This window comes from Hyperolius riggenbachi, chromosome 5 (assembly GCF_040937935.1).
Source record: "Hyperolius riggenbachi isolate aHypRig1 chromosome 5, aHypRig1.pri, whole genome shotgun sequence".
NCBI classification, from domain to species: domain Eukaryota; kingdom Metazoa; phylum Chordata; class Amphibia; order Anura; family Hyperoliidae; genus Hyperolius; species Hyperolius riggenbachi.
In genome coordinates this window covers 260,616,912-260,643,913 of record NC_090650.1, presented here as the reverse complement: position 1 = coordinate 260,643,913, position 27,002 = coordinate 260,616,912, and the positions used below count along the sequence as shown (strand labels likewise).

The following is a 27,002-nucleotide window of genomic DNA, read 5'->3' as shown; positions in this document are numbered from 1 at the left end:
CTAATATAGAGCCTTGACACACCAAAGAGCGTTTTGTGGGTCATCTTTTTTTTAAAAAAAGCTGCCATTGACTCAAATTAAAATGATGGCAATATCGCCACAATCGCAATTTTTTTCGTGATCGTGGCAATTTTGCCTTAATTTAAATTCAAGTCAAATGAATGCTACTTTGTCAGTGTATGCTAGTTTGTTGGAACACAGTCTCTTGGCTTCTCCCTGTGCCCAAATGACAGCCGCTAGGAATATACCTATGCAGCAGATATACTAGAGGGCTGGAGAAGCCTAAGGTTGGTAAGTAACAATCCTTTCCTTCCTTGGTGCACTTTAATTCCTACATTTTTTTCTTTCTTGAAAGAAGACGATACCGCGTAAAAACACCAGACGAAAAGTTGCATCTCAGCAGAACATTGCTTGGCGCAGGCACTGCCAAATAGTGTTGTCCGGATCATGAACGATCCGAATCTATTTTATGAGTCGATCATCCGAATCATCAAAATGAGTGATTCGGATCGCAAAAGGGGCGGGGCCAGGAGCGACACGCCCCCTCTCAGCGGGCAGCGGGGTCTTATGCTGCATACACACTTGAGATAAAAGTCTCTGGAAAAGGCAAGATCACAGACCAATTTTACCCCATTCCATGTAGTATGAGAGCCATACTCTACACAGTCTATTGTATGGAGCTGCACTCCCCATCAGATAAAATCTTTGCAAGATGCTGCACACAAAGATGCCCTTACACATTCAAAAGATCATTGTCTGCAAAAGATCTCTTCCTGCAATAGATCCATTCCTGCAAAATGCATGCATAGTCTATGAGATCTGCAGATCCTCATACACACCTTGTTTAACAGACTTCATCTGCATATCTGGCAATCATCTGCAGATCTGAAAATCCATCCTGGTGGATCTGATCTGCAGATGATATGCAGATGATTGCCTGCTAAACAAGGTGTGTATGATGATCTGCCGATCTCATAGACTATGAATGCATTTTGAAGGAATGGATCTATTGCAGGAAGAGATCTTTTGCAGATAATGATCTTTTGAATGTGTACGGGCATCTTTGTGTGCAGCATCTTGCAAAGATTTTATCTGATGGGGAGTGCAGCTCCATAGAATAGACTGTGAAGGTATGGCTCTCATACTACATGGAATGGGGTATAATTGGTCTGTGATCTTGCCTTTTCCAGAGACTTTTATCTCAAGTGTGTATGCAGCATTAGAAGCAGAGTAGAGATGGATCGCTCTGTTGGAAGGGAGGCAGCCTTGCAGGGAGACAGGTAGATGAGAGAGAGGGGACATGGGTGCCACTGCCAGATGTGTGTAGAGCACACATACTGGCTACAATGTGCTGCTCATTACAGGCTGTCTGTTCCGTAGTGCTGCACAGTGATCACATTGGAAGCTTTTGGCTCAGCACAGCTCAGTAACTTTGCAGACAGTGTGATTGAAAGGCAATATGATCCTCCTGCACTCGGCACTAAACAGCTGCACTTATCTTCTGGGAATGCTTTCTTTCACTGTGCGACCTTTTCTTTCAAAGTACACAGATGAACATATAGGTGAAATATATGTAAAGCATATGATTGCAGCATGTGGGTATTGTGTGCAAACATTTCTGCTCTCTGCTCGTCCCTCCTCTCATCTCTGTCCACTCCCTGCCCTCTGTCCATCTTCTCCCCTTCTCTGTGTGTCCACCCCCCTCCCCTTCTCCTGTCCACAGACCTGTCCTGCTGTTCATTTCACCCCCGAATGCTTCCGGTAGTAAAATGATCCGAGATTCGGATCGAAGATCCGGATCTCTTCAATGATCCGATTCGAATCATCCGGATCATTGAAAAGATCCGAACTTCCCATCTCGGTGCCAAATTCAATGTCACACAGTGCGCTGCCAAGCACAGGTGCCGCCCCCTCCCTGTGATGAGCTCAGCGTTGCTTGCTACGGGCACCGCCCCCTCCCTGTAACATGGGTACCCCGCGGCTTCCTCTGCTGGGGACAGCCACGTCCACTTCCCCCAGTAACAGGAAGAGGCGGTATCTGCCGGTTCCCCCTAGAGCCAGCCCTCTCTATAGACCCTCCCATCCGTGCTGGATACGTATCGAGTCGCCATTGAGTAAGGGGCCTGATAATAGTACAGGAGGCGGCGAGTGACCCACTATTCCCATACACTGCCATTCGCCACAACGAACAGTAGACCGCGACATGATCCTGCTCCGCAACCTACTGCTTCTCCTCCTGCTGGCCTTCCCGGTCACCCTGCTGGGCAGAGGTAAGAGAGCCCCGTGTGACGTGTGCACTGCTGTACGTTCTATATACATGTATACGTGCTTCTGTGTCTATCTTCCTGCCGCCTGTGTGTGTGATCCCTCCTAGTGTCACTACTCCTAGTGTCCCTGCACAGGCATGAGGTGGCACCTGGGGCCGCACATCTCAGGATTTCCCATCTGTGTGCTGTAGTAAGATCTCTGTCTGTATACATCAGGCCTATGGCTGACGTGTCATTCTGCGTCGCCTGCTCATTCATTCTCCGACTCCACCCCCTACATAGCTAGCCATGCACTACTTCTTAGAGTGGGGTCTACCTTTCCCACAATCCTCTATAGCAGATGTCAAATGTTGGCTATTGCCAGGTCAATGTCCCACTGATCCATCAAACAAACTAGCTCCCCGATTGGATTATTGATTGTGTTGCTGCTATTCTGATCAGATATGGTAGAAGTTTGCTAAAATATCAGACACATTTGAGTCAACTAATATATTGTACCAGTCTATTTGATACAAAGCAATATAAAAGTCAATACTCTGCAGCTCTCCCACGCCTGATTAAAAAAAAAACCTGTTGTCTTTCCTGATAGTTTTGATCAGCATTAATAAATTGTGTCCTTAATTTTAATAGCTTTTTTTTAATATATTTAAATATGTTAATGGAGTAAAATGTCTAACCAATTGATATTGCATAGTATTGATTGGCACAGTGCTGGCTACATGCTGACAGAATTTATTAACAGTGCTGATGATCAAAGAAGTAAAAGGACACCTGATATGTTTTTAAAAATAAGATACTTACAGATGTGTTCATACCCTGTGGCAACACTGCTACAAGAAACCTATTTCACAAGCTTTGTTGAATGCTTTTAGCGGTACCCACTTCAGGAACAGTGGGCTGCAGGAGGATCTGGGAACCCTCCTCTGGTCTATCCAGAGGCTTTTCACTAAGGTATGATTTTATGATTTTTTTTTGTTTTGTTTTACAGTTCAGGTGCACTTTTTTAATCTAATGCAGATTTGTATATGCCTTAGAATTGGACAAATCATAATCTTGAGCTGCTGCATGTGGTTGGTACCATTCCAAGCTGCATTACATTAAGTTATTAGCAGCTCATAATATCTAGCTTCAAGCCAGAAAACTCCTCTGCTGTGCAGGAAATTATTGTTCCTGCAGGACATGCCAGATGTTTCAGAGATGTTTTGTTTTCAAGACAAAAAGGTGTTGCAAAGATGATAATTCTTTATTTTCTTTCTATGCCTGCATTTTTTCATGCAGGAACTTTAATTTCTGGAGCTGCACTGTAGCCTGCAGCCTTGGTTCCTTGAAGAATAAACCCAGTCCCCTCACTGTTGCCTGAGGGGCTGCAATATCACACAGTCAAGTCTGGTACAGTGGATTTTTCGTTATCCGGGACTCTCTGCCAACTGGCAGTGTCAACTAATTGTCTGTTTAGTGGTGTAGCCGTGGGGGCCTGTCTAGTTTTGCAGAGCACAGTTGAAGCCACTTACAAAAGCTATGCGCTCCAGTCCTCTTCACTTCTGCAGCTGCTTTGCTGCATCCGCACCTGTGCGGCTCCTGATACCTGCACGTGACTGTGTGTGTGTGTGTGTCAGGTGATACATCGGGAGCCACGTGAGGATGTAGTGGGCACCTGTAGAAGTACAGAGGACCGGAGCCAGAGCGTTTGTAGGTGGTTGTTCCATAATGCTCTGCATTTGCTCTATGGGTTGGGAAGTTAGTGTTACATTTAAGCCTTGCTTGCGTTAATGCCTAAGCAACTGAAAATTACACATATCTGACATCAGGCAATCCCCGCGTTTGCTTGACAACTGAGACACTTCTTGGATTATAAGGCTCTAGCTATAGTACAAGGATTGTAGCAATACAACCGATGCAGTGTAGGAATGTGTATCCCCCATTAAAGAGCAGTGTTGGAAGGCAAGAGATAGCAGAGGACTTCTGCTATCAATTTCTGTATAGCCCAAAGTCGCGTGACTGCGCAGCTTTCCGAGTATACACATCGGTGACTCCGCTGACCTCTTCTTTCCTAGGAGATAACTGTGTGGCACCTTAAAGGTTAAATATTAGCATCTCTTGACAATCTGTATGAATCTTCAGAAATGTCTTGTTTTTTTTCCTTGAGGTGCCTGGGGTCCCTCGCTGTCCTCAACAGCTGCTTTGTTCTCTTAGAAACCATCCCGGTAGTCTGGCCAGTCATGCTCCTGCACACGTGCGCTTATGCCATGTGCACACCCCGTGCCGCTCTGCACCTGCATAGTAGTACTGGGTAGTCGCAGAACGCTCATGGGTATAGAAGTGCGGCGGGGGTGCGTGTGCAGCCAGGCCACGCATGCACAGAAACGCATGTCTGACCAGTCTACCGGGAAGGATTCTAAGAGAACGAAGCAGCTGGAGAGGACAGCGAGAGACCCCAGGCACCTCATGGGACTGGAGGAAGCCCCAGGTAAGTATAAATGCATCGACTCAAGCCATCCCAGGCACCCTTTAATCCTCCATTAGATGGATGTGTTCCTTGAATCTTATTGACTTATTTTACAATAGTTTTAAAGTTTAGGTTGTCTCAGGTGAATGATTAGGTTTTTTTCATTTTTGTTCAGCTCCTATACAGACAAATCTTCTTCTACTGAACTTTTTTTTGTTCCCTGCAGCCAAAAGTGCTTCTCAGCCACTTGAGAGCTTTATGACCTCTAGTTACCAGAGAGAGTTAAGTTGCAGCCCAACTGCAGAGAAACTGTCAGAGCCCTAGATCTTAACCCTTACAGTGTGAAAAAAAAAGAAACACAGACTTCTCTGTAGGAGTGGAACTGTACATACGCACGCACACTTATTTCATCGTATTGCATGTGAATTCAGGGTCCCTTTTAAGCTGAAACATGTGGCATTTGTCTCACTTTCTGTTATAGCAAAGATGTTGCAGTGAAATCACGGAGCATTTCAAAGGCATTGAACACTGAAGCCTTGCATACATGCCAGATGGAACTCTGCTTAACTACTTGAGGACCACAGGCTTATACCCCCCTAGTGACCAGGCTATTTTTTTTTTTACTATTTAGGCCACTGCAGCTTTAAGGCCTCGCTGCAGGACCGTACAACTCGGCACACAAGTGATTTTATCCCACACCCCCCCCCCCCCCCCCCCCCCCCCTTTTCTGCCCACCAACAGAGCACTCTGTTAGTGATCCCTGCTGGGATGTTTATTTTTTTACACACATTTCCTTTTTACATTTTCGCTTTTTTATTTTTACTACACTCCCTCCCTCCCCTTGCCGGCTGTCATAGGCATCAGCCTATGACAGCCAATCGCTCTCCTGCCTCCCAGGGGGACAGCCGTGTCACACGGTTGCCCCCAGTACAGCGCTGCCATAGATTGCAGCACTGTACAGAGTAAATAGACGGCAGTTTCGCCATCTAACAGTCTCCTAGGGGCGAACACCGCTGGGAGACTGATGACTGAGTGGATCTGCTCTTGCATTGGCATGCGCAATCTCCTGCAAAACCCCGCCCCAGGACATTACGCCAATTGGGGTTAGGCAGTCCTGAGGTTGCCACCGCGTTCACGCCCATTGGTGTGATGTGGTTGTTAGGTGATTCGGGGTGTGGCTGCGCAGCAGAACGGCAATTTCGGCTGAATTGGAAACTGAGTTCCCAGTGGAACTAAGCCCTAAGGCAGAGGATCAGCAGGACAGCCTGACAAATGGCATTTAAAAAAAAAATTGACACGGCTCCTTATCTCTCTCAATTTGGGTGTCCTTTAACCTTTTAGCAGCAAAATAAAGTAAAACTTTATGGGGCTGCAGGGCCAAATTATTTGTGCTGCTGGGGAAGTGTGCCTTTCCCCAGGCTGGCAGGCAATGCAGAGCAGCGCAGGAAGCTGTTATAGTTACCTGTCTGGATGCTGGATCGCCTTCTCCTCTTAATCCACCTGTGATGCTGCTCTCCCAACATCCTCTTCTGACTTCCGATCACATAACTCAGGTGATCAAGCCTCAGAAGATAGTGTCAGCGGTGCATCGCCACCTGGTGGTGGAAGAGGGGTAATGGAAGAGGCTCTTCCGTTAACGTGATCGAAAGTCATAAAAGGATGTCGGGAGTGTATAGCGGCGGGTGAAGGAATAGGAGAAGCCGGTCCAGCATCCGGGACAGGTAACTATAAAAAACACTCCCTGGGCTCACCCTCTGCATGACCTTAATGAAATGAAATATTACATATGAAGATGCTAACGGTTTAAAGCTTCCACACCATGCACTTAAACTGTGCAGTCTTGCCACCATCTATGTGATATATGCTGGATGCATTGTGAGGATCAGAATCAACCAAAAGTTGATCAATGTAAATGACATCATGCAAGGCACTTTGTGCTTTTAGTTTGCCACGCAGTTCACTTGTTCAGTTGGCATAAACTGCCATTTATTTCTGACCTTTTTTTTTTGGCTGTCCTTCAAATAGCACTCTGTGCACAGGGTAATACTCCTACATCTGATACCTGCCATGGTGTATTAATTTCTTTGCACATTTCACTGCCTCTTTTCTGCAGTTTAGAATTTTGCTTTCCAGTTTGAACCTTTTTCATACATTGGATGCACATTTCACTGCCTCTTTTCTGCAGTTTAGAATTTTGCTTTCCAGTTTGAACCTTTTTCATACATTGGATGAAATCTATCTCTCTGCAATACAGTATCTTTCTATGGCTTGTACATATTTTCCCTTAAACTTCATAATTTTATTTATAGGATCTTTTGTTGCTGCTCAAGATGCAACAGAAGATGAGGAAGCAATTGATGACTCCGTAGTTGAAGATGATGATGATGAAGCTGAAGTGGAAGAAGATGAGACAACAGATCTGGTACGTTTTGCATAAAAATACATAATTTCACAAGTGCATATGGTGCTGGACCTGAAAAGAACTTGCGGTTTTGCTTTCCTGTGTCCATAAAAGAGAATGCTGGCTGCTCACCTTGCTTTACATGGATAATTTTTTTCCTTCAACCTGCAGCCAGTTTTTATCATAAGATATACATGTGTGCAATACACAAATCTTTGTCATGAGATCAATTAAAAATTCACAAGGGACTTCCTCCCTTAGGTGTCATAAGTAGCGATAAAGTTATTGCTAATTTCTATAATGACATGGTTAAAACAACCTCCAGACTTAAGCTACATTTAGTTTAGCGTGTATACAAAACCTTCAGGTAAGACTCTTAAAGTGAAACAGAGGTAATAGTGATAGAGGCAGCCATGTTTCTGGCATCAGTAGTGTCTGTCACAACCCTGAAACAAGCATGTGGCTAATCTAGTCAAACTTGAGTCAGAGCACCTGATCTGCATGCTTGTTCAGGGTTTATAGCTAAAAGTAATCGACATAGCATCAGGGGGACATCCAGGAAACTTGCATTGTTTAAAGTGAGTCTGAAGTGAAAAAATAAAACAAGATACTTAAAGAGAATCTGTATTGTTAAAATCGCACAAAAGTAAACATACCAGTGCGTTAGGGGACATCTCCTATTACCCTCTGACACAATTTCGCCGCTCCTCGCCGCATTAAAAGTGGTTAAAAACAGTTTTTAAAAGTTTGTTTATAAACAAACAAAATGGCCACCAAAACAGGAAGTAGGTTGATGTACAGTATGTCCACACATAGAAAATACATCCATACACAAGCAGGCTGTATACAGCCTTCCTTTTGAATCTCAAGAGATCATTTGTGTGTTTCTTTCCCCCTGCATCTCTCATGCACTGAAGTTTCAGGCTGCTCTTTTCTTCCTGCAAACAGCTTTGCCCTTGTTTGTAATTCTTCAGTATGTGAAAACCCAGCCAGCTCAGAGGACGATTTATCCAGCTTGTAAAAGATAAGAGAGAAGAGAGAAGCTGCTCTAATCCTAAATAAAACACAGGCAGTGTGCATAGAGTGGCCTGGAAGGGGGAGTTCATAGCAGAACCACAACACTGAAGAACTTGGCAGCCTTCCAGACACAGGCCGACAAGTCTGACAGGAGAAAGATACATTGATTTAATACAGAGACAGTGATAGTATAAAGTGCTGCAGTAAGCCAGAACACATTAGAATAGCTTTTTGAACTTGTAGGATGATAAAAAACAGGATGCAATTTTTGTTACGGAGTCTCTTTAAGGAGAAGGAAGCCTCTGGGTCCTATAGACCCTTACTGTTCCTCTCCTGGTCCTGTTGTTCCTGCGCTGGCTCCCCCCTTTAGCAGTCTCCGACCGATGGGTTGGAGAGTGCTCTCTGCTGCTGTGGGGGGAGCTTCGGAAGTGTTCAGGAGCCCAACTGCTCCCGAAGACGGGCCACTCCGTACTACGTATTAGAGTGGCCTGTTTTCGGGAGCACTCTGGCTTCCAAAACTCACTGCACTGCGGCAGAGAACAGTCTATGACCCACTTACATCTCCTTATTGCCATAAGAAAGAAATGGTTGGAAAGCACCAATCGGGGCCCATAAATGGAATAGAATTCAGAAGTAATTAATCATTTCTGATGGCTTTAATCTGAAAAATTGATAAACGGTGATCCGATCATTGTTGCACCATTAACGGCATCCAAACTAAACAGATCAATTGATCAATCAAAGGTTGATTTAAAAGGTAATATTGGATCATTAGTGGGCACCTTAACCACTTGCCGACCGCCTACTTCATATTGGCGGCGGCAAAGTGGCAGCCCCAGGACCACGTAACGCAGATTGGCGTCAGGTCCTGGGGCACTCTCTGGCCGGGGATCGCGCGCTGGGATGCGCGCGCATCCACCGGCAATAGGCTCCGCCCACCCGCGACGTCAACCCGCCGGCCAATCGGAAGCGCCGGCGGGTTGTTAACCCGACGATCCCCGGATAGGAAGCGTATAATACGCTTTGTAATGTTTACAAAGTGTATTATACAGGCTGCCTCCTGCCCTGGTGGTCCCAGTGTCCGAGGGACCACCAGGGCAGGCTGCAGCCACCCTAGTCTGCACCCAAACACACTGATCTGCCCCCCCCCCTGCCCCCTGATCGCCCACAGTACCCCTCAGACCCCCCCCTGCCCACCCCCCAGACCACCATTTGCACACAATCACCCCCCTAATCACCCATCAATCACTATCTGTCAACGCTATTTTTTTTTTAGTCCCTAAACTGCCCCCTGCTCCCTCCTGATCACCCCCCCCACCCCTCAGATTCTCCCCAGACCCTCCCCCCCCCCCCCCCCCTGTGTACTGTATGCATCTATCCCCCCTGATCACCCGTCAATCACCCGTCAATCACCCCCTGTCACTGCCACCCATCAATCAGCCCCTAACCTGCCCCTTGCGGGCAATCTGATCACCCACACCAATAGATCGCCCGCAGATCCGACATCAGATCACCTCCCAAATCCATCGTTTACATCTATTCTCTCCTCTAAACACCCACTAATTACCCATCAATCACCCATCAATCACCCCCTATCACCACCTGTCACTGTTACCCATCAGATTAGACCCTAATCTGCCCCTTGCGGGCACCCAATCACCCGCCCACACCTCAGAACGCCCTCAGACCCCAGCCCTGATCACCTCGCTAGTGCATTGCTTGCATCTATTTCCCCCCTCTAATCACACCTTGAGACACCCATAAATCACCTCCTGTCACCCCCTAGCACACCTACCCATCAGATCAGGCCCTAATTTGCCCCGTGTGGGCTCCTGATCACTCGGCCAAACCCTCAGATCCCCCTCAGACCCCCTTCCGATCACCTCCCCAGTGCATTGATTGCATCTATTTTCCCCTCTAACCGCCCCCTGAGACACCCATCAATCACCTCCTGTCACCCCCCCTAGCACTCCTATCCATCAGATCAGGCCCAATTCATCCTGTCATCTAAGAGGCCACCCTGCTTATGACCGTTTCCACAAAATTTGCCCCCTCATAGACCACCTGTCATCAAAATTTGCAGATGCTTATACCCCTGAACAGTCATTTTGAGAAATTTGGTTTCCAGACTACTCACAGTTTTGGGCCCGTAAAATGCCAGGGCAGTATAGGAACCCCACAAGTGACCCCATTTTAGAAAGAAGACACCCCAAGGTATTCTGTTAGGTGTATGATGAGTTCATAGAAGATTTTATTTTTTGTCAAAAGTTAGCGGAAATTGGATTTTTATTGTTTTTTTCACAAAGTGTCATTTTTCACTAACTTGTGACAAAAAATAAAATCTTCTATGAACTCACCATACCCCTAACGGAATACCTTGGGGTGTCTTCTTTCTAAAATGGGGTCACTTGTGGGGTTCCTATACTGCCCTGGCATTTTAGGGGCCCTAAACCGTGAGGAGTAGTCTAGAATCCAAATGCCTCAAAATGACCTGTGAATAGGACGTTAGGCCCCTTAGCGCACCTAGGTTGCAAAAAAGTGTCACACATGTGGTATCGCCGTACTCAGAAGAAGTAGTATAATGTGTTTTGAGGTGTATTTTTATACATACCCATGCTGGGTGGGAGAAATCTCTCTGTAAATGGACAATTGTGTGTAAAAAAAAATCAAATAATTGTCATTTACAGAGATATTTCTCCCACCTAGCATCTGTATGTGTAAAAATACACCCCAAAACACATTATACTACTTCTCCTGAGTACGGCGGTACCACATGTGTGGCACTTTTTTGCACCCTAAGTGCGCTAAGGGGCCCAAAGTCCAATGAGTACCTTTAGGATTTCACAGGTCATTTTGCGACATTTGGTTTCAAGACTACTCCTCGCGGTTTAGGGCCCCTAAAATGCCAGGGCAGTATAGGAACCCCACAAATGACCCCATTTTAGAAAGAAGACACCCCAAGGTATTCCGTTAGGAGTATGGTGAGTTCATAGAAGATTTTATTTTTGTCACAAGTTAGCAGAAAATGACACTTTGTGAAAAAAAACAATTCAAATCAATTTCCGCTAACTTGTGACAAAAAAAAAAAAATCTTCTATGAACTCACCATCCTCCTAATGGAATACCTTGGGGTGTCTTCTTTCTAAAATGGGGTAATTTGTGGGATTCCTATACTGTCCTGGCATTTTAGGGGCCCTAAACCGTGAGGAGCAGTCTTGAAACGAAATTTCTCAAAATGACCTGTGAAATCCTAAAGGTACTCATTGGACTTTGGGCCCCTTAGCGCAGTTAGGGTGCAAAAAAGTGCCACACATGTGGTATCGCCGTACTCAGGAGAAGTAGTATAATGTGTTTTGGGGTGTATTTTTCCACATACCCATGCTGAGTGGGAGAAATATCTCTATAAATTGACAATTGTGTGTAAAAAAAAAATAAAACAATTGTCATTTACGGAGATATTTCTCCCACCCAGCATGGGTATGTGTAAAAATACACCCCAAAACACATTATACTACTTCTCCTGAGTACGGCAATACCACATGTGTGGCACTTTTTTGCAGCCTAACTGCGCTAAGGGGCCCAAAGTCCAATGAGCATCTTTAGGCTTTACAGGGGTGCTTACAATTAGGCACCCCCCAAAATGCCAGGACAGTGAACACACCCCACAAATGACCCCATTTTGGAAAGTAGACACTTTAAGGTATTCAGAGAGTAGCATAGTGAGTCCGTGGCAGATTTCATTTTTTTTTTTGTCGCAAGTTAGAAGAAATGGAAACTTTTTTTTTTTTTTTTTTTTTTTGTTTTGTTACAAAGTGTCATTTTCCGCTAACTTGTGACAAAAAATAAAATCTTCTATGAACTCACCATGCCTCTCACTGAATACTTTGGGATGTCTTCTTTCCAAAATGGGGTCATTTGGGGGGGATTTGTACTATCCTGGAATTTTAGCCCCTCATGAAACCTGACAGGTGCGCAGAAAAGTCAGAGATGCTTGAAAATGGGAAAATTCACTTTTGGCACCATAGTTTGTAAACGCTATAACTTTTACCCAATCCAATAAATATACACTGAATGGTTTTTTTTTTATCAAAGACATGTAGCAGAATAACTTTCGCGCTCAAATGTATAGGAAATTTTACTTTATTTGAAAAATGTCAGCACAGAAAGTTAAAGTCATTTTTTTGACAAAATTCATGTCTTTTTTGATGAATATAATAAAAAGTAAAACTCGCAGCAGCAATCAAATAGCACCGAAAGAAAGCTGTATTAGTGACAAGAAAAGGAGGTAAAATTCATTTAGGTGGTAGGTTGTATGACTGAGCAATAAACCGTGAAAGCTGCAGTGGTCCGAATGGAAAAAAAGGCTCTGGTCCTTAAGGGGTTTTATGACTGCAGTCCTTAAGTGGTTAAAGGGGCACTACAGCGAAAAACTGTAAAATTTAAAATTTGTGCAAACATATACAAATAAGAAGTACATTTTTTCCAAAGTAAAAAGAACCATAAATTACTTTTCTCCTATGTGGCTGTGACTTACAGTAGGTAGTAGAAATCTGACAGAAGTGACAGGTTTTGGACTTGTCCATCTCTTTATTCTCAGGGATATATTTTCAAAAGCACTTGGTGAAAGGCAGTCTGTCTTAGACAAGACAAATAACATTTATTTTTCCAGTAACCCTCCAGGACAGGTATACTACGAGATTTGACCCCTCCCAGGAAACAGGAAACATCCACTTGATCTCTCTATAAGTACCAATCCACCGCAGGTGTCCAGCAGTATGGATGTTTCCTGGTCCCTGGAACAGGTCTCTCTATAGTATGCCGTAGTCCTGGAGAGCCTGGGTGGCTAGGGGCTAAAAAATGGCATGCTGCCTGGAGGAGTTTCACAGCGGGTGCGGAGGTGGACAGAGACCGGGCAGCGTACCTCTTCATACCGCAGGATGTCGGCAGCTGCGGGGAAGAGAAGGCTGCGGCGAAGACTCTGTCTGTGGAGGCGGCTGGCTCGGAAGTGTGCGTTGGGGGAATGTAGCGGTAGGCGGAGGCCGTACGCATAGATTCCCTCACCCAAGATGGCGGAACGGACGTTTCCGGTTCCGGAATGACGTCACTTCCGCCCGCCAGGATAGAAGAGCCGCAGCGTCTTGGCGTCCTCTCTCACAAATTCTGATCCAGGGTGAGAGATGGACGCACCTCAGGAAGCCGGAGATCCTAAGCAGGAGGCTAAAAAGGATGGCAAGGCAGACAGACCTGAGGGAGAAACCTCAAAGGACGCAGGAGCGGTGAGACTTATGGTGGTTTCTCTGCATTTTACAGCTAGCCTTAGCTGTGCTTATTCAGTAATAGATGTCTGTCTTTATACAAGCATGTTACTGTTTATTAGTTCCTGACATAGGGTATGGTTTGTCTCTGTTTCTCTTTCCTCTCTTACAGAGTAATACCTCTGATAAGCCCAGGTCTAAACGATGCCCTACATGTAATGTAAAGTTGTCACATGGCTGGGTCAAAACGTTATGTCAAGCCTGTACTATAACTATTCTTAATCAAGAATCCGCTACGTCATATAAATATCTAATGAATGCTATGAGAAGTGAAATGGCTGAATCTATTAAAGCATTCAGGGATGCTATGGCAGTGGCAGTATCGCCATCTCCTGGGGTAAATACTGTACCTGATAATGCCTCGGTTCCGGTCAATATTGAGTCTAATAGCTCAGCATCTGCAGGGGTGATGTCTGCACCTCCAGAGTTGAATGTGCCACCTGTGGCGGACGAAAATCCTGCTACTGGTGGGGAATCGGGGGCTGTACATAAAAAAGCTTTAGCAAAATCTAACAGGCAAGTTTTGTCCGACTCAGAACCAGAAGATATTGAAATGGAGGATATCTCTGATTCTGAGGATGATGGAGTTGAATTAAACACTGATAAGCCGACAAGGTTTAAATTTGCAGCTAATGAGACAGAAGAGTTATTAAAAGCAATCTATGAGGCTTTGGATCTGAAAGCGGAGAAACCGCAGACAACTTCAATTCATGATGAACTCTATGCGGGTATGGAAGGGGATCAGCCTTTAGTATTCCCAGTACATACATCAACTAAGAGCTTGATTAATAGTCAATGGAAGAACCCGGACAGGAAAGTATTCTTATCCAGGGGGTTCAAGCGTAGGTTTCCCTTTTCAGAGGAGGATAGCAAGCATTGGGATAAGTGTCCCAAGCTGGACGCGGCTTTCTCCCAGGTGAACCGGGAGAACGAGTTGGCTTTTGAAGATGTAGGTAATCTTAAAGAACCCTCAGACAAGAAAGCAGAATTTGCATTAAAGAAAACTTGGACAGCTATTGGTGCAAATTTTCGACCTGCAGCAGCTACGACGGTGGTTGCCCGTACTTTAAATCTCTGGATGCGGCAGGTTGAAAGGCACATCAAAATAGGTTCAAGTAAAGAGGTAATTTTAAACTCCTTTATGGTTCTGTTTAAAGCGATTCACTTTATAATAGATGCAGCATCAGTCTATTCGATTAACCGCCAGGGCTGCAGCACTAGCCAATGTAGCTAGAAGGAATCTTTGGATAAAGACCTGGGAAGGAAGTTCGGTATCCAAGAACAAAGTATGTACAATTCCGTTCTCGGGTGATTTATTATTTGGGCCCGACTTAGATCAGATTCTCGAGCGCACGGCAAATAAAAAGAAATAATTTCCAAAGAAAAGGGAGTTTCAACAAACAAAGAAATTTTTTCGTCAACCCGGTCAGTTTAATAAAGCAGGCCAGCAAAACAAACGTAAGCATTGGTCCTTTAACAAGGTGCAAAGCAAGCCGCCTTGTTTAAAGGCACGGATGCTCAGCCCAAGCGTAAGTGACAACAAATATCAGGTGGGAGGAAGATTGGGGAAGTTCCTTCCATACTAGAAACAAATCGCGACAAGCCCATTTATAATAAATCTGATCGAGAACGGATATCACATAGTGTTTCAGGAAAGTCCGCCGAAACGTTATGTGATAACAAAGCCGGAAAAGATTATAGAGGATTCAAAAGAATTGGAGATTATTCTACAGGAAATGTTAGAAAGACAGGTGTTAACAATTGTTCCAGTAGACGAAGAGAAAAAAGGATTTTATTCGAAAATTTTCATGGTCAGAAAGCCGACAGGAAAACTGCGAATATTGACTCTCAAACCAATAAATCCATTTATAAAGCATGTCAGATTCAGAATGGAGTCGATTTACACCGTTCGGAATCTACTAATCTCGGGAAGTTACATAAGTATCGACCTGAAGGACGCATATTGGCACGTGCCAATCGAAGCAAGGTCTCAGCCATTTTTGAGGTTCGCGGTGGGCAACGAGCGGTATCCAACACTACCAATTCCGTTGCCTCCCGTTTGGAATAAAATCGGCACCACGAATCTTTACAAAAATGATGGCAGAGATAGTGGCGCATCTTCACAGAAAGGGGATAGTCCTAATCCCTTATCTGGACGATTTACTGGTTCAAGCAGATTCAATTCAGGAGTTATGTCACAGAGAAATGGTGATTGCGGAATTAAAAAAAGCAGGATGGGTTATCAGTTTCGAGAAATCACAGATGCATCCATCCCAAGTTATTCAGTTCCTAGGTTTTGTAATAAATTCGGTGGAACAGAGAATATTTCTACCAGAACCAAAAGTGGTAAAGATATTACAGGAGATAGAGAAATTCAGATCTCTTTCGGTAATATCTATCCGGGAAGCGATGAGGTTACTGGGACTGTTAACCTCATCAGCTCCTGCAGTGCAGTGGGCGATGTCCCACACAAGAAGATTGCAGACGCTAGATCATATAGTAAAAATTCCAGATCAGGTAAAACTGTCCCTACAGTGGTGGATAAACAGACAGGTTCTATCCCAGGGAAGACTTTGGCAGTTCCCAATAGAGATGGTGTTAACAACGGACGCAAGCATGACAGGTTGGGGTGCAGACGTTCGAGATACAAGGTCTCTGGGATCAGCGTTTAAGAACTCAGTCCTTAAATTACACTGAGCTGATTGTGGTAAAATTGTCCCTGGTTGCAACAATGCATTTACTAACAAGCATGTTCAACTAAGAACAGACAATGCAACAATAGTAGCATATGTAAACAGACAGGGAGGAACAAAGGCGTTCAAATTACTAGAATTGGCGTTAGAAATTTTGACCTTTGCAGAAGAGAACCTGAGATCTCTAACAGTTCACCTAAAGGGGTCTTTGAACAATCAGGCAGACTTTCTGAGTCGAACACAGACATCAAACATGGAATGGACTCTAAATATAGAGAGGTTCAGATGGCTGGTGGACATGTGGGGGGTACCTCAGATTTATTTGCGAGCAGGGAAAATGTGAGATGCAAAAAGTTCTTCTCACTGAATGTATCAGATCAACCAGTAGCAGTAGATGCACTAGCTCAGAAGTGGGAGTTCAGTCTCGCTTATTCGTTTCCACCTCTAAACATATTACCTCTTGTTCTCAGAAAGATACGGAACTCAAACATGACAGTTATATTAATCGCACCCAATTGGGACAAGAGATCATGGTATCCTCTAATGTTGAAAATGAAGATAGCTGGTCCAATACTGTTACCCATATCGGACAATTTAATCACGGTACAGGGGGAGAACATTATGCACCTAAAGAAATGGAATCTAGCTGCCTGGTTAGTGAAAGGTCTATCCTCAGGGGAAAAGGTCTGTCAGACAGAGTGATTGAAACTCTTCTGGACAGTCGGAAATCGAATACACGTAAGATTTACAACAAGTATTGGAAAACTTATAACTTGTGGTTACAAGAATCTAAGTTCACGTCCTCAGAGATTGGCACAATTTTGGAGTTTTTGCAAAATGGAGTCGATAGCGGTTTGGCCCTAAGCACGATTAGGGTGCAGATATCAGCTTTATCGTTTTTTTGGATAAGCGGTTAGCTAATGATGCGTTAATTATGCATTTTTTTGAAGTCAGTGGAACGGAAAAGACTGGTTCGGGTGAAGCCATTTCCAAAATGGGATTTGTCAACAGTTTTAAAAGCATTGACTACGTCTCCTTTCGTGCCAGCAGAGGATATGGATTTGAGATTGACACTCAAGACGGTTTTTTTGATAGCCATAACTTCAGCTAGGCGTATAAGTGAATTAGAGGCATTATCATGTAAAGAACCCTTCTGCACAATATATGAAGACAGGGTCATTCTCAGAACCAGCGAAGAATTTTTGCCAAAGGTAGGGGACAGATTTCACAGATGTCAGGAGATCATACTACCCTCTTTTTATGCTAATCCTATAAAGGAAAAGACATGGAATACATTAGATGTGAGGAGATGTCTGATAGAGTATCTGAAGAAAGTAAAAGATATTAGAAGATCAGACAGTTTATTTGTTAATTTTTCAGGTAAATTGGTAGGACAGAAAGCCTCAAAAAAGACGATAGCTAGATGGATCAATCTATGCATTGTGGAGGCATACAAAACTAGCAATTTAGAGGTGCCAGGTGAAGTGAGGGCTCACTCTACTAGGGCAACGGCCACGACCTGGGCTTTCAGAGCGGGGGTGTCGCCGTTGGAGATATGTAAAGCGGCGACATGGAAGAATATCAACACATTCATGCGCCACTACAAGCTGGATCGGATGACTGCTAAGGATCAGGAATTTGGAAGGAAAGTCCTACAAGTGGTCAGCCCGCCCTAAGGTTGGTGATGTTATTTTCTTGCTCATCATCTTGTAGTATACCTGTCCTGGAGGGTTACTGGAAAAACCCTGAGCTAGCTAACGGGTAGATTTATTTTAGGTAACCCTCCAGGACAGGTTGCGAACCCACCCTTGTAAAATGAATGTATATATTATGTATATGATGTACATATGTGTGAATAATGAAATGTAGAATATAATGTAGGTAGTCTGGTGTGTAGACCATGTTCAGGGTTTCTTGGATACATACTGCCGGACACCTGCGGTGGATTGGTACTTATAGAGTGATCAAGTGGATGTTTCCTGGGAGGGGTCAAATCTCGTAGTATACCTGTCCTGGAGGGTTACCTAAAATAAATCTACCCGTTAGCTAGCTTAGGGTGTCGTGCTTTTCTCCTGGCAGACTCAAAGCGCCAGAGCTGCAGCCACTAGGATACGCTCTATAGGCAGTAGCAGTGTTAGGGAGACTTGCCTAAAGTCTCCTACTGAATAGGTGCTGGCTTACTGAACAGGCAGAGCAGAGATTCGAACCCTGGTCTCCTGCATCAGAGGCAGAGCCCTTAACCAGTACACCATCCAGCCACTGCCAACTGCCAAAAAACTGTATAGGGAGCAGGAAAGCTGGCCAGAATCATTGTTTAAATCCTTTTTTGGGAATGTCTTTTTAAAGAAAAAAAGCCTGCTGAGAATCCCCTATGAAATGATGGACTAGTCCAAAACCTCTCACTTCTGTCAGATTTCTACTGCCTACTGTAGGTGACAGCATTATAGGAGAAAACTAATTTATGGCTCATTTTACTCTGGAAAAAATGTACTTCTTATTTGTATATGTTTGCACATATTTTACATTTTAGTCTTTTGCTGTAGTGCCCCTTTAAGTCTATCTAAAAATTAAAATGTTTTGGGTTGAGAGCCTCCTCTTTTGCACTAGAAATGTAGTTAGTTTCTGTCTGGTGCACATAATTGTATCACTGGCTAGCACACTTTTGCTTTATTTGTATGTTGTATTTTTTTAACTATTCAGTAAATGTTTTGTTGTGGAATGCTAGACCGAAGAAAAAGAGGAAGAGGAAGATTTGAGTTCAGGTGAACCGAAAGCCTCTCCCAATGCTGACACCACCATTCTGTTTGTAAAAGGAGAAGGTAAGCTCTATTTTCTCACTTATTTTTAGGGCCAGGAAAGAGTATTAAAAGCTAGTAATTAGTGTTTGTGTACAGTGCCTACTATGTATGATCTGTTATAGATAAAAGACTAACAGAAAGGCAGTCTGAATCTGACCCATATGTTCCTTAGGAATCTGACTATCCATATGATGATGGGTTGGAGAAAGAATGGAGCCAGTGGACAGTACTCTCACCTTGCAGCATGATTGTGCAAATCACAAATCGGCATAATGCTGTTCTTATTGCCATGAAAAAGGAGACTTCCGTGCAGGCAAAAGCTCACTGCCTGCCCGTTTCCCTTTGTGACACGTTGGTGTGGCAATAGCAGCGACGCACAAGCTAAACGGACCAAACTGCACAGCCTTCATTGGCCCAAACATTCTGTCAGCCACTGTAACTGACATGTTTGGCCAGTGAAGGGGCACAGTTTGATCTGTTTAGTAGTGATGTGTTGGTTGTGGCCACAGGTCACGTTATTGACTGGGAGGAGGCTGGGCAGAGCGCTTCTATCTGCCTGGCAATAACAGCAGGATCAACTATTGTACTTGTATTAATACTTCTATTCATATGAAAACTTCTTGTGGACTTGTACTTTAACCCTCCTGGCGGTATGAAACATTCCGCCAGGAGGCAGCACAGCAGGTTTTTTTTTTTTTTTTTCTCTTTTTTTAAATCATGGGCTCGCTACATGATAGCCGCTGCTCAGCGGCATCCCCCCCGCCCGCTTCGATCGCCTTCGGCGATCTCCGATCAGGAAATCCCGTTCAAAGAACGGGATTTCCTGGAGGGCTTCCCCCGTCACCATGGCGACGGGGCGGTATGACGTCAGTGACATCATTGGGAGTCCCGATCCACCCCTCGGCGCTGCCTGGCACTGATTGGCCAGGCAGCGCACGGGGTCTGGGGGGGGCCGCGCGCCGCAACGGATAGCGGCGATCGGGCGCGGGGCGGCGGCGATCAGTGTGCTGGCGCAGCTAGCAAAGTGCTAGCTGCGTCCAGCAAAAAAAAATTATGTAAATCGGCCCAGCAGGGCCTGAGCGGCACCCTCCGGCGGCTTACCCCGTGTCACACACGGGGTTACCGCTAAGGAGGTTAAAGGAAACACGAGGTGAAAATAAACTGATGAGAGAAATAATTGCATCTATCCTCCTTTTCCTAAAAATGTCTTTTTAGATAGCCTAACATTTTATATTGAGGTCTGTTTACGTTTTTATTGTCTGCTCAATGACCCATTCATTGAAGTATGCCAGAGCTAAATTCTATAAACTATTGATCCTTTTTAATCTCTTAACTGCTCTCAGAAGCCATTTTCCATAAGGGAAGTGTTTTATTGTTGTAATTCCTTATCAGTTAGGCTACAGTCCAACCAGGTCCCGACTGGACAAAAACTGTGACTTGCATTCCTGATTAACTCTTCCAGGCAGAGAAAGAAAATAAATACAACATAGTTATTGTGTGCTTGGCACTAAAAATACACTTCTGTCTCATCATGTCACCTTGTGTATCCTTTAAATTGTTGTACCTAGAAATAGGTGCAATAAGTTTAATAGTGGGAGGTTCATCCCACTTTAATATATTCTTTGTTTGTGTTCTGGACACTTTACAACCAGATCTTGTGAGAGATCCCAAAATCTTCTTTTGTATCTGAGAACATAGCCTTTTCACCACTTCTATGATGCATTTGAGCCAACAGATTTTGAATACTATGAACAGTTTGTGTAGGTAAGCTCTCATACTACATGAAAGTAGTGAATTTGGCCAATCATAATTGGATGTGTGTACTCGTTTGTTGACAAATTTTAGCCTTTACTTGAGAATATGACATCTACAAAATATTTCCCCTTTTCTCTTTCTCCAGATTTCCCCGCTAATGACATTGTGAAGTTCTTAGTAGGCTTCACAAACAAGGGTACTGAAGACTTTGTTATTGAATCATTGGATGCCTCTTTCCGCTACCCTCAAGACTATCAGTTCTATATCCAGAATTTCACTGCTCTGCCATTGAACACAGTTGTACCTCCACAAAGACAAGCTACATTTGAATACTCTTTCATTCCTGCTGAACCCATGGGTGGCCGTCCCTTTGGGCTGGTTATCAACCTGAACTATAAGGATGCTAATGTAAGATTTCACAGCTACTTCTGCTGCTCCTCATATTTAGAGTATCAAGAATGGCATCCAGTGGACCTTATTTCTATTGGTTGTTGAGGCGGCCTTTTGTCCGTAATTACAGCCCATTTATCTACAAACCAGCCAGTAAGGGCTGTCACAAGGTATTGGCATGTGCCAATGACTATTGCATTTTTAAGGAGGAGGTTTTGAGCGATTTATATTTTTTTGTATGCAGGTATTTCTATTTGTTGATGATCTGTGCTTTCAACCACTTCCTGCAAAATGGAAGTGGTTAAAGAGAAACTCCGACCAAGAATTGAACTTTATCCCAATCAGTAGCTGATACCCCCTTTACATGAGAAATCTATTCCTTTTCACAGACCATCAGGGGGCGCTGTATGACTGATATTGTGGTGAAACCCCTCCCACAAAGAAATTCTGAGGACCGTGGTACTCCTGGCAGTTTCCTGTCTGTGAACCCTGTTGCATTGTGGGAAATATCTGTTTACAGCTGTTTCCAACTGCCAAAACAGCAAGCAGCAGCTACATCACTTGCCAGCAGTACAAATGTCACCATGTGATAAATGTCAGAATATAAATCAGGGATTTCAAAGATTTTACAATGGGCAAACACTGACTAAATCATTTATACATAATTATTGTAAAAATGAAGCACTTTATTACATTATTTTAGCTGGAGTTCCTCTTTAAACCTTCTATTTGTGCACCTTTTAGTACAAATAGGACGCTTATATAATCCTCCTTTCTGCCAAAGTGCAGGCGGGCCACAAAGCGGCATGTGAGTGCGCATTAATACCCTTAAGCCTATGGTGTGAAGTATTTAAAGGGACACTTAAGTCAAACAAAAAAAAATGAGTTTTACTCACCTGGGGCTTCCAATAGCCCGCTGCAGCTGTCCGGTGCCCTCGCCATCTCCCTCCGATCCTCCTGGCCCCGCCGGCAGCCACTTCCTGTTTCGGTGACAGGAGCTGACAGGCTGGGGATGCGAGTGATTCTTTGCGTTCCTGGCCACAATAGCGCCATCTATGCTGCTATAGCATATATCATATACCATATAGCAGCATAGAGGGTGCTAATGTGTCTGGGAACGCGAAGAATCACTCGCGTCCCCAGCCTGTCAGCTCCTGTCACCGAAACAGGAAGTGGCTGCTGGTGGGGCCAGGAGGATCGGAGGGAGACGGCGAGGGCACCGGACAGCTACAGGGGGCTATTGGAAGCCCTAGGTGAGTAAAACTCATTTTTTTTTTGTTTGACTTAAGTGTCCCTTTAATGACTGATACCATAGAAATCTGTTTACATTGAAATATCAGTGTAATGCATTAGGGTTCATGTTCTATACACAATTTGAAACCTTAATACATTCAGTAGTGAATTTGTAGAAAAAAAAAATTAGCTTTGCATAAACCAAGCCCTAATTCCCCCAATTAAACTTTTTGTTACTTGTTTATAATCCAGGGTAATGCCTTCCAGGATGCTGTTTTCAACCAAACTGTTACCATCATTGAGAAAGAAGATGGTCTTGATGGGGAAACGTAAGTTTATTTTTTTTTACCACTTTCGTTACTGCTGTGATTAAAGTGTAGAACTAGACTGTCAGAATATTTCAGGTGAATTTCTCTTGTATACAAGTTGCCAGGGAGCAGGTGTGAGTTTTGCGAGTGTGAAGGTTGGGGGAATCGGTTGATACTCACTTGTAGGTATCTGCTTTGTGTAGGTCTACCCATTTAATACCTCCAGTGCCGTTGTAGCAGAGAATGCTGTGAATAAAGGTGATGTCACAGTGTGTAAGGGCGACGGATTGGGGTTCAGTGTTTCTACAGTGAGTTTCAACCCATTTTAAAGGTATTATCAGGCAAAAAAGTTTCACTTACCTGGGCCTTCTACTAGCCTCATGCAGCCATCCTGTGCCCTCGTAGTCGCTCACTGCTCCTCCAGTCCCCCGCTGCCAGCTAGTTTCGTTTTTGCCGACCTTGGGGTCGGCAGGCCGCATTGCTTACGTTTTTTAGCATTCCTGCTGGTGCAGGAACATTAACACACAAATTTTTTAGCGGTAGCGATGCAACGCTAACAAATTTTGGCGTTAGCGTAGCAACGAGAACATTTTTTAGCGTTGCATCACAACCGCTAAAAAATGTATGTGTTAATGTTCCTGCACCAGTGGGAATGCTAAAAAAAAATGTAGGCAATGCGGCCTGCCGACCCCGAGGTCGGCAAAAACTAAACTAGCTGGCAGCGGGGGACTGGAGCAGCAGTGAGCGACTACGAGGGCACAGGATGGCTGCATGGGGCTAGTAGAAGCCCCAGGTAAGTGAAACCCCTTTTGTTCCTTCGCCTGGCAATTTCTTTAAGACCTAGCCAAGGTTGAACACAATGCAGCTTCATTAGGACATTCCTTTATGTCCTAGAAGATATTTCATCACTTATCTTCTAGAATACAAGAAGTTTGTCCAATTGAAGAGGCTTTTCTTTCCGAGTGGATCTGTACTGTGCAAGCCCGTGCATGTGCAGGACAGAGGTGGTGTCCTCTTCAGAAGTAATTGGGAGGGGGGGCGCGGGTACTTTCCAAGATTGCCTGGGGAAGGACAAAGAGGTATTCAGTCACTAGGCTCAATTCTGTCCAGAGTCGTCCCTCTCGATAAATTTTATTGTTTACTTTAAGTACTTGACCTTCTCAATGGTGGTGTTTTTTTTGTGTTTTGTTTTGTTTTGTTTTTACAGCTATGAAAGGTATTCTCTAATATTTATTTCCTTTTATGTTGTAGGATTTTTATGTACCTTTTCCTTGGTGGGCTTGGCTTGCTTGTGATTGTTGGTCTGCATCAGCTTCTGGAGTCTAGAAAGGTAAATACAAGGTGTTCCTCTGTATACCCCACTCTAAAATTGATTCTCTCAGATTTCGCACTGCAGAGTTGCAGTTTGGATACAATCGCAAATGCAGCACGTTTGGCACAATATCACAAAGCACAATTACCAGAAAATCGCATTACAAAATGGCTATCGCTAGGTGTAAGTGCAAACCATCACTAAGTGTAGAGAATCTCTCTAGGTGGAGAATGATATGGAGGCTGAATAATTTCAAATCTGAAGGGATTAGGAATTAAGATGGGGAAGCACAGTGGCGTAATGGTTAGTGCTCTCGCTTTGCTGGGTTTCCTCCCATATCCCAAAAACATACAAATGAATTGGCTTTCCTCTAATTGGCCTGAGACTACGATACATGCGCTACATTATACATACATAGACACATGACGGTGGTAGGGATAAGATTGTGAGCCCCTCTGAGGTACCGTTAGTGACAACATAATACACCGTTTACAGCGCTGCGTAATATGTCAGCACTATATAAATACTAAAATAAATAAATATAGACGTGGTTTTTGCCCTGTGGGTTGAGGGGAGCTATGCGTTTTGGAGTTGCTGTCATTTTTAAAGAATTTCTAATTGTGACCATTCATCAGACTTTGAAATCGAAAAGGCCCCCAATTGCTCAAACTGCTATCAATAATTCCACAACCAGGGAGTTGACCAGCCAGCACCTGTATCCTAAATGGTGCAGACGTATACAGCAACAGAGAAAAAAGGGCTGCGTCTCCACCTTGGATTTTGCACTAATCGCTTAATTAGTACCATAACCACAACATAGCACAACATTTCGGCACGCATGCCTTTATCAAGTGCTGAAATGTCGTCATTTTTTTTTTTTCCACTGTTGCATTCATCAGACTCCCCACCCCCACCCCCAAACTGTAATAAGGGAAAGGTTCTCTTCACCCACTGTGGTTGCTAATTCTATTTTGTAAGTACTGTATGTATTATAAACTCCTCCTAATATATGCAGTTTACTACACTAGATTGGCTTTCTTTGTTCCCTTTTATTTTGCTTATTTAGTGTGTTGGTTATCAAGGACAACTGACCCAAGCAAGATTACCCGAGCAGAGAGATATGTTCATGCTGGACCCACATACCTCTGTGCATTGTCCATTCCTTTCTGTTCCTTCTTGTCCCCATAATCACTCCTTGTGTTTTTTACTTTTTGCTAAAGTTAGTTTTAGACAGGAAGATGCATGCTTACTGTGATGTTCCCTCCTATTATCCTCATTCCCTGCCCCGTGATGGGAGGGAACTTTGCAGAAAGCTTGCCTCTTCCTGTCCTTAAAATTAGATTTTTAGCCAAAAATCAAATTTTTTAAAAGGAGTTATTATGGGAGCCTAGCAGAACGAGGAGAGAAACGAACAATGCATAGAGGTATGTGGATCCAGCATGAACAAAATTGCATTGGCGATGGCATGAGGGACGGCGCCATAGCGCATGATGGAGCAACTTTTTATTTTTTCCATCAATCTCTTTTTATTGAAATTTTTAACATAGCATGTTTAAACATAGCGGAACAATGCATAAATTGCATCTATAGTGTTTACATAGCAATGCAGTATTTTCATATAGGTAAATCCATGGAAGGTATTTAACCTTTAAACTATCTAATCCAGCGTTTACATAACCCGTAGGGTATCCAGACAGGTAGTTTAAGCTTTCCCTTTCTGATAGATTCAGGTGGCCAGGAGGGCCCCTATCAGAGTATAGCCAGTTGTATATCATATATGATCTACCTAATACAAAGCCAAGGTCTGACTTACCGTTCGCAGTGCAGGTTAGATGTTTAAAGTAACCGCTCTAAACTAAATTAGTTCTAACATTATAACATCAGCATGTATCAACACTTAATTACCTCTTTTTCTTGTCTAAGATCTTTAGCCTTATAGTTAGCGCATGTGTTAACTCGGGGGGGTGGTATCCAAGTATGGATTGAGATATTGGGCTTGGTCCTTACATCTGGGGAGACCTGACCTCAGAGTATGGAGAATGGGATTTATGGTTCCCAAGTTTGCGGTACTGTGAAGTTATACCCTCTTAATCCTAGTCTGGATCTGATCCTCTGTTCCATACGTATGTTTAATCTGGTAGTGGTTAGTAATTGAGTAGAACAGAATTCGTCAGGGGATTTTCCAATTATCCAATATGGGCAATTAGATGGCGGCAGGAGTTGGGTAAATCTGAAATTCCCACAAATAGCAATGCTAACTTAGGTTGTAGTTTGAAATTGTGTAGGAAGGCTTTTTGAATATAAAATGCAACCTTGTTCCATAGTTTAGCCACTATTGGGCATTTCCAGAGCATGTGTAGGTGGGTGCCTATTTCTTTTACTTCCAGCAAGTAGGGGGTGTATTTGGTGGAAATGATGCTATTTGTCTTGGGGTTCTGTGCCATCTGAAAAGGATCTTTCTGGAAATTTCCCAATGGGTTTTGCATTTAGAGGCTTTGGCAATTGTCTTATATGCTAACTTCAAATGTTCTACCGTGATACTGCACTTGAGGTCTGACGACCAAGTTAAGGCATATTTGTTTATCGTGGAGACATAATTTAGATGGATGGAGTTATACCATAATGATATGCCGCCAGTGTATGGCCCTCTATTGTTAAGATCGAGGAGGGTAGCGATGGGATTGAGATTGTTTTTGCTTTAAATAGATGGAAGATTCTATGATATGAGAATAGCTGTGTTTGTGGAATATAGTATTGCCGTGTTAATGTGGCAAAAGTTTTAATTTGGGTATCCTCCAAAATATCTTGTAGTCGGTGGATTCCAGCACTTTCTCATACTCTGAGGTCAATATCTGGTATAAAATGTGTGAGGACCGAGAGAGGGGTTGGGATGATAGTTTCATCTGTTTTGGGAGACGGGTGCTTCAGGAAGTATTCCCACGCTTTAAGGGAGGTTTGTATTGTAGGAAATTGGGTAGTTGGGGTATTTGCTCCCATAGCTATACTTATCAACAGATTTCTGAGATTTACACCCATTATCTGAGATTCACCCAGAGTTTGTCAGACG

General features: G+C 43.8%; 1 protein-coding gene across 2 annotated transcripts in view; it reads left to right on the top strand.

The window, feature by feature from the left end:
* The first annotated feature begins 1,992 nt into the window (after positions 1-1,992).
* The window catches only part of SSR1 (signal sequence receptor subunit 1), a 39,962-nt gene continuing 14,952 nt past the window's right edge, over positions 1,993-27,002 (top strand). The window contains exons 1-6 of one of the 2 annotated variants that reach the window (XM_068236854.1): positions 1,993-2,270; positions 7,023-7,135; positions 18,865-18,958; positions 20,838-21,100; positions 22,568-22,644; positions 23,875-23,953. In XM_068236854.1, the coding sequence (XP_068092955.1) occupies positions 2,204-2,270; positions 7,023-7,135; positions 18,865-18,958; positions 20,838-21,100; positions 22,568-22,644; positions 23,875-23,953 (693 nt within the window). In that variant the 5' untranslated portion in view covers positions 1,993-2,203. The remainder of the gene's footprint in view (positions 2,271-7,022; positions 7,136-18,864; positions 18,959-20,837; positions 21,101-22,567; positions 22,645-23,874; positions 23,954-27,002) is intronic. The other variant, XM_068236855.1, reaches the window with a different exon arrangement.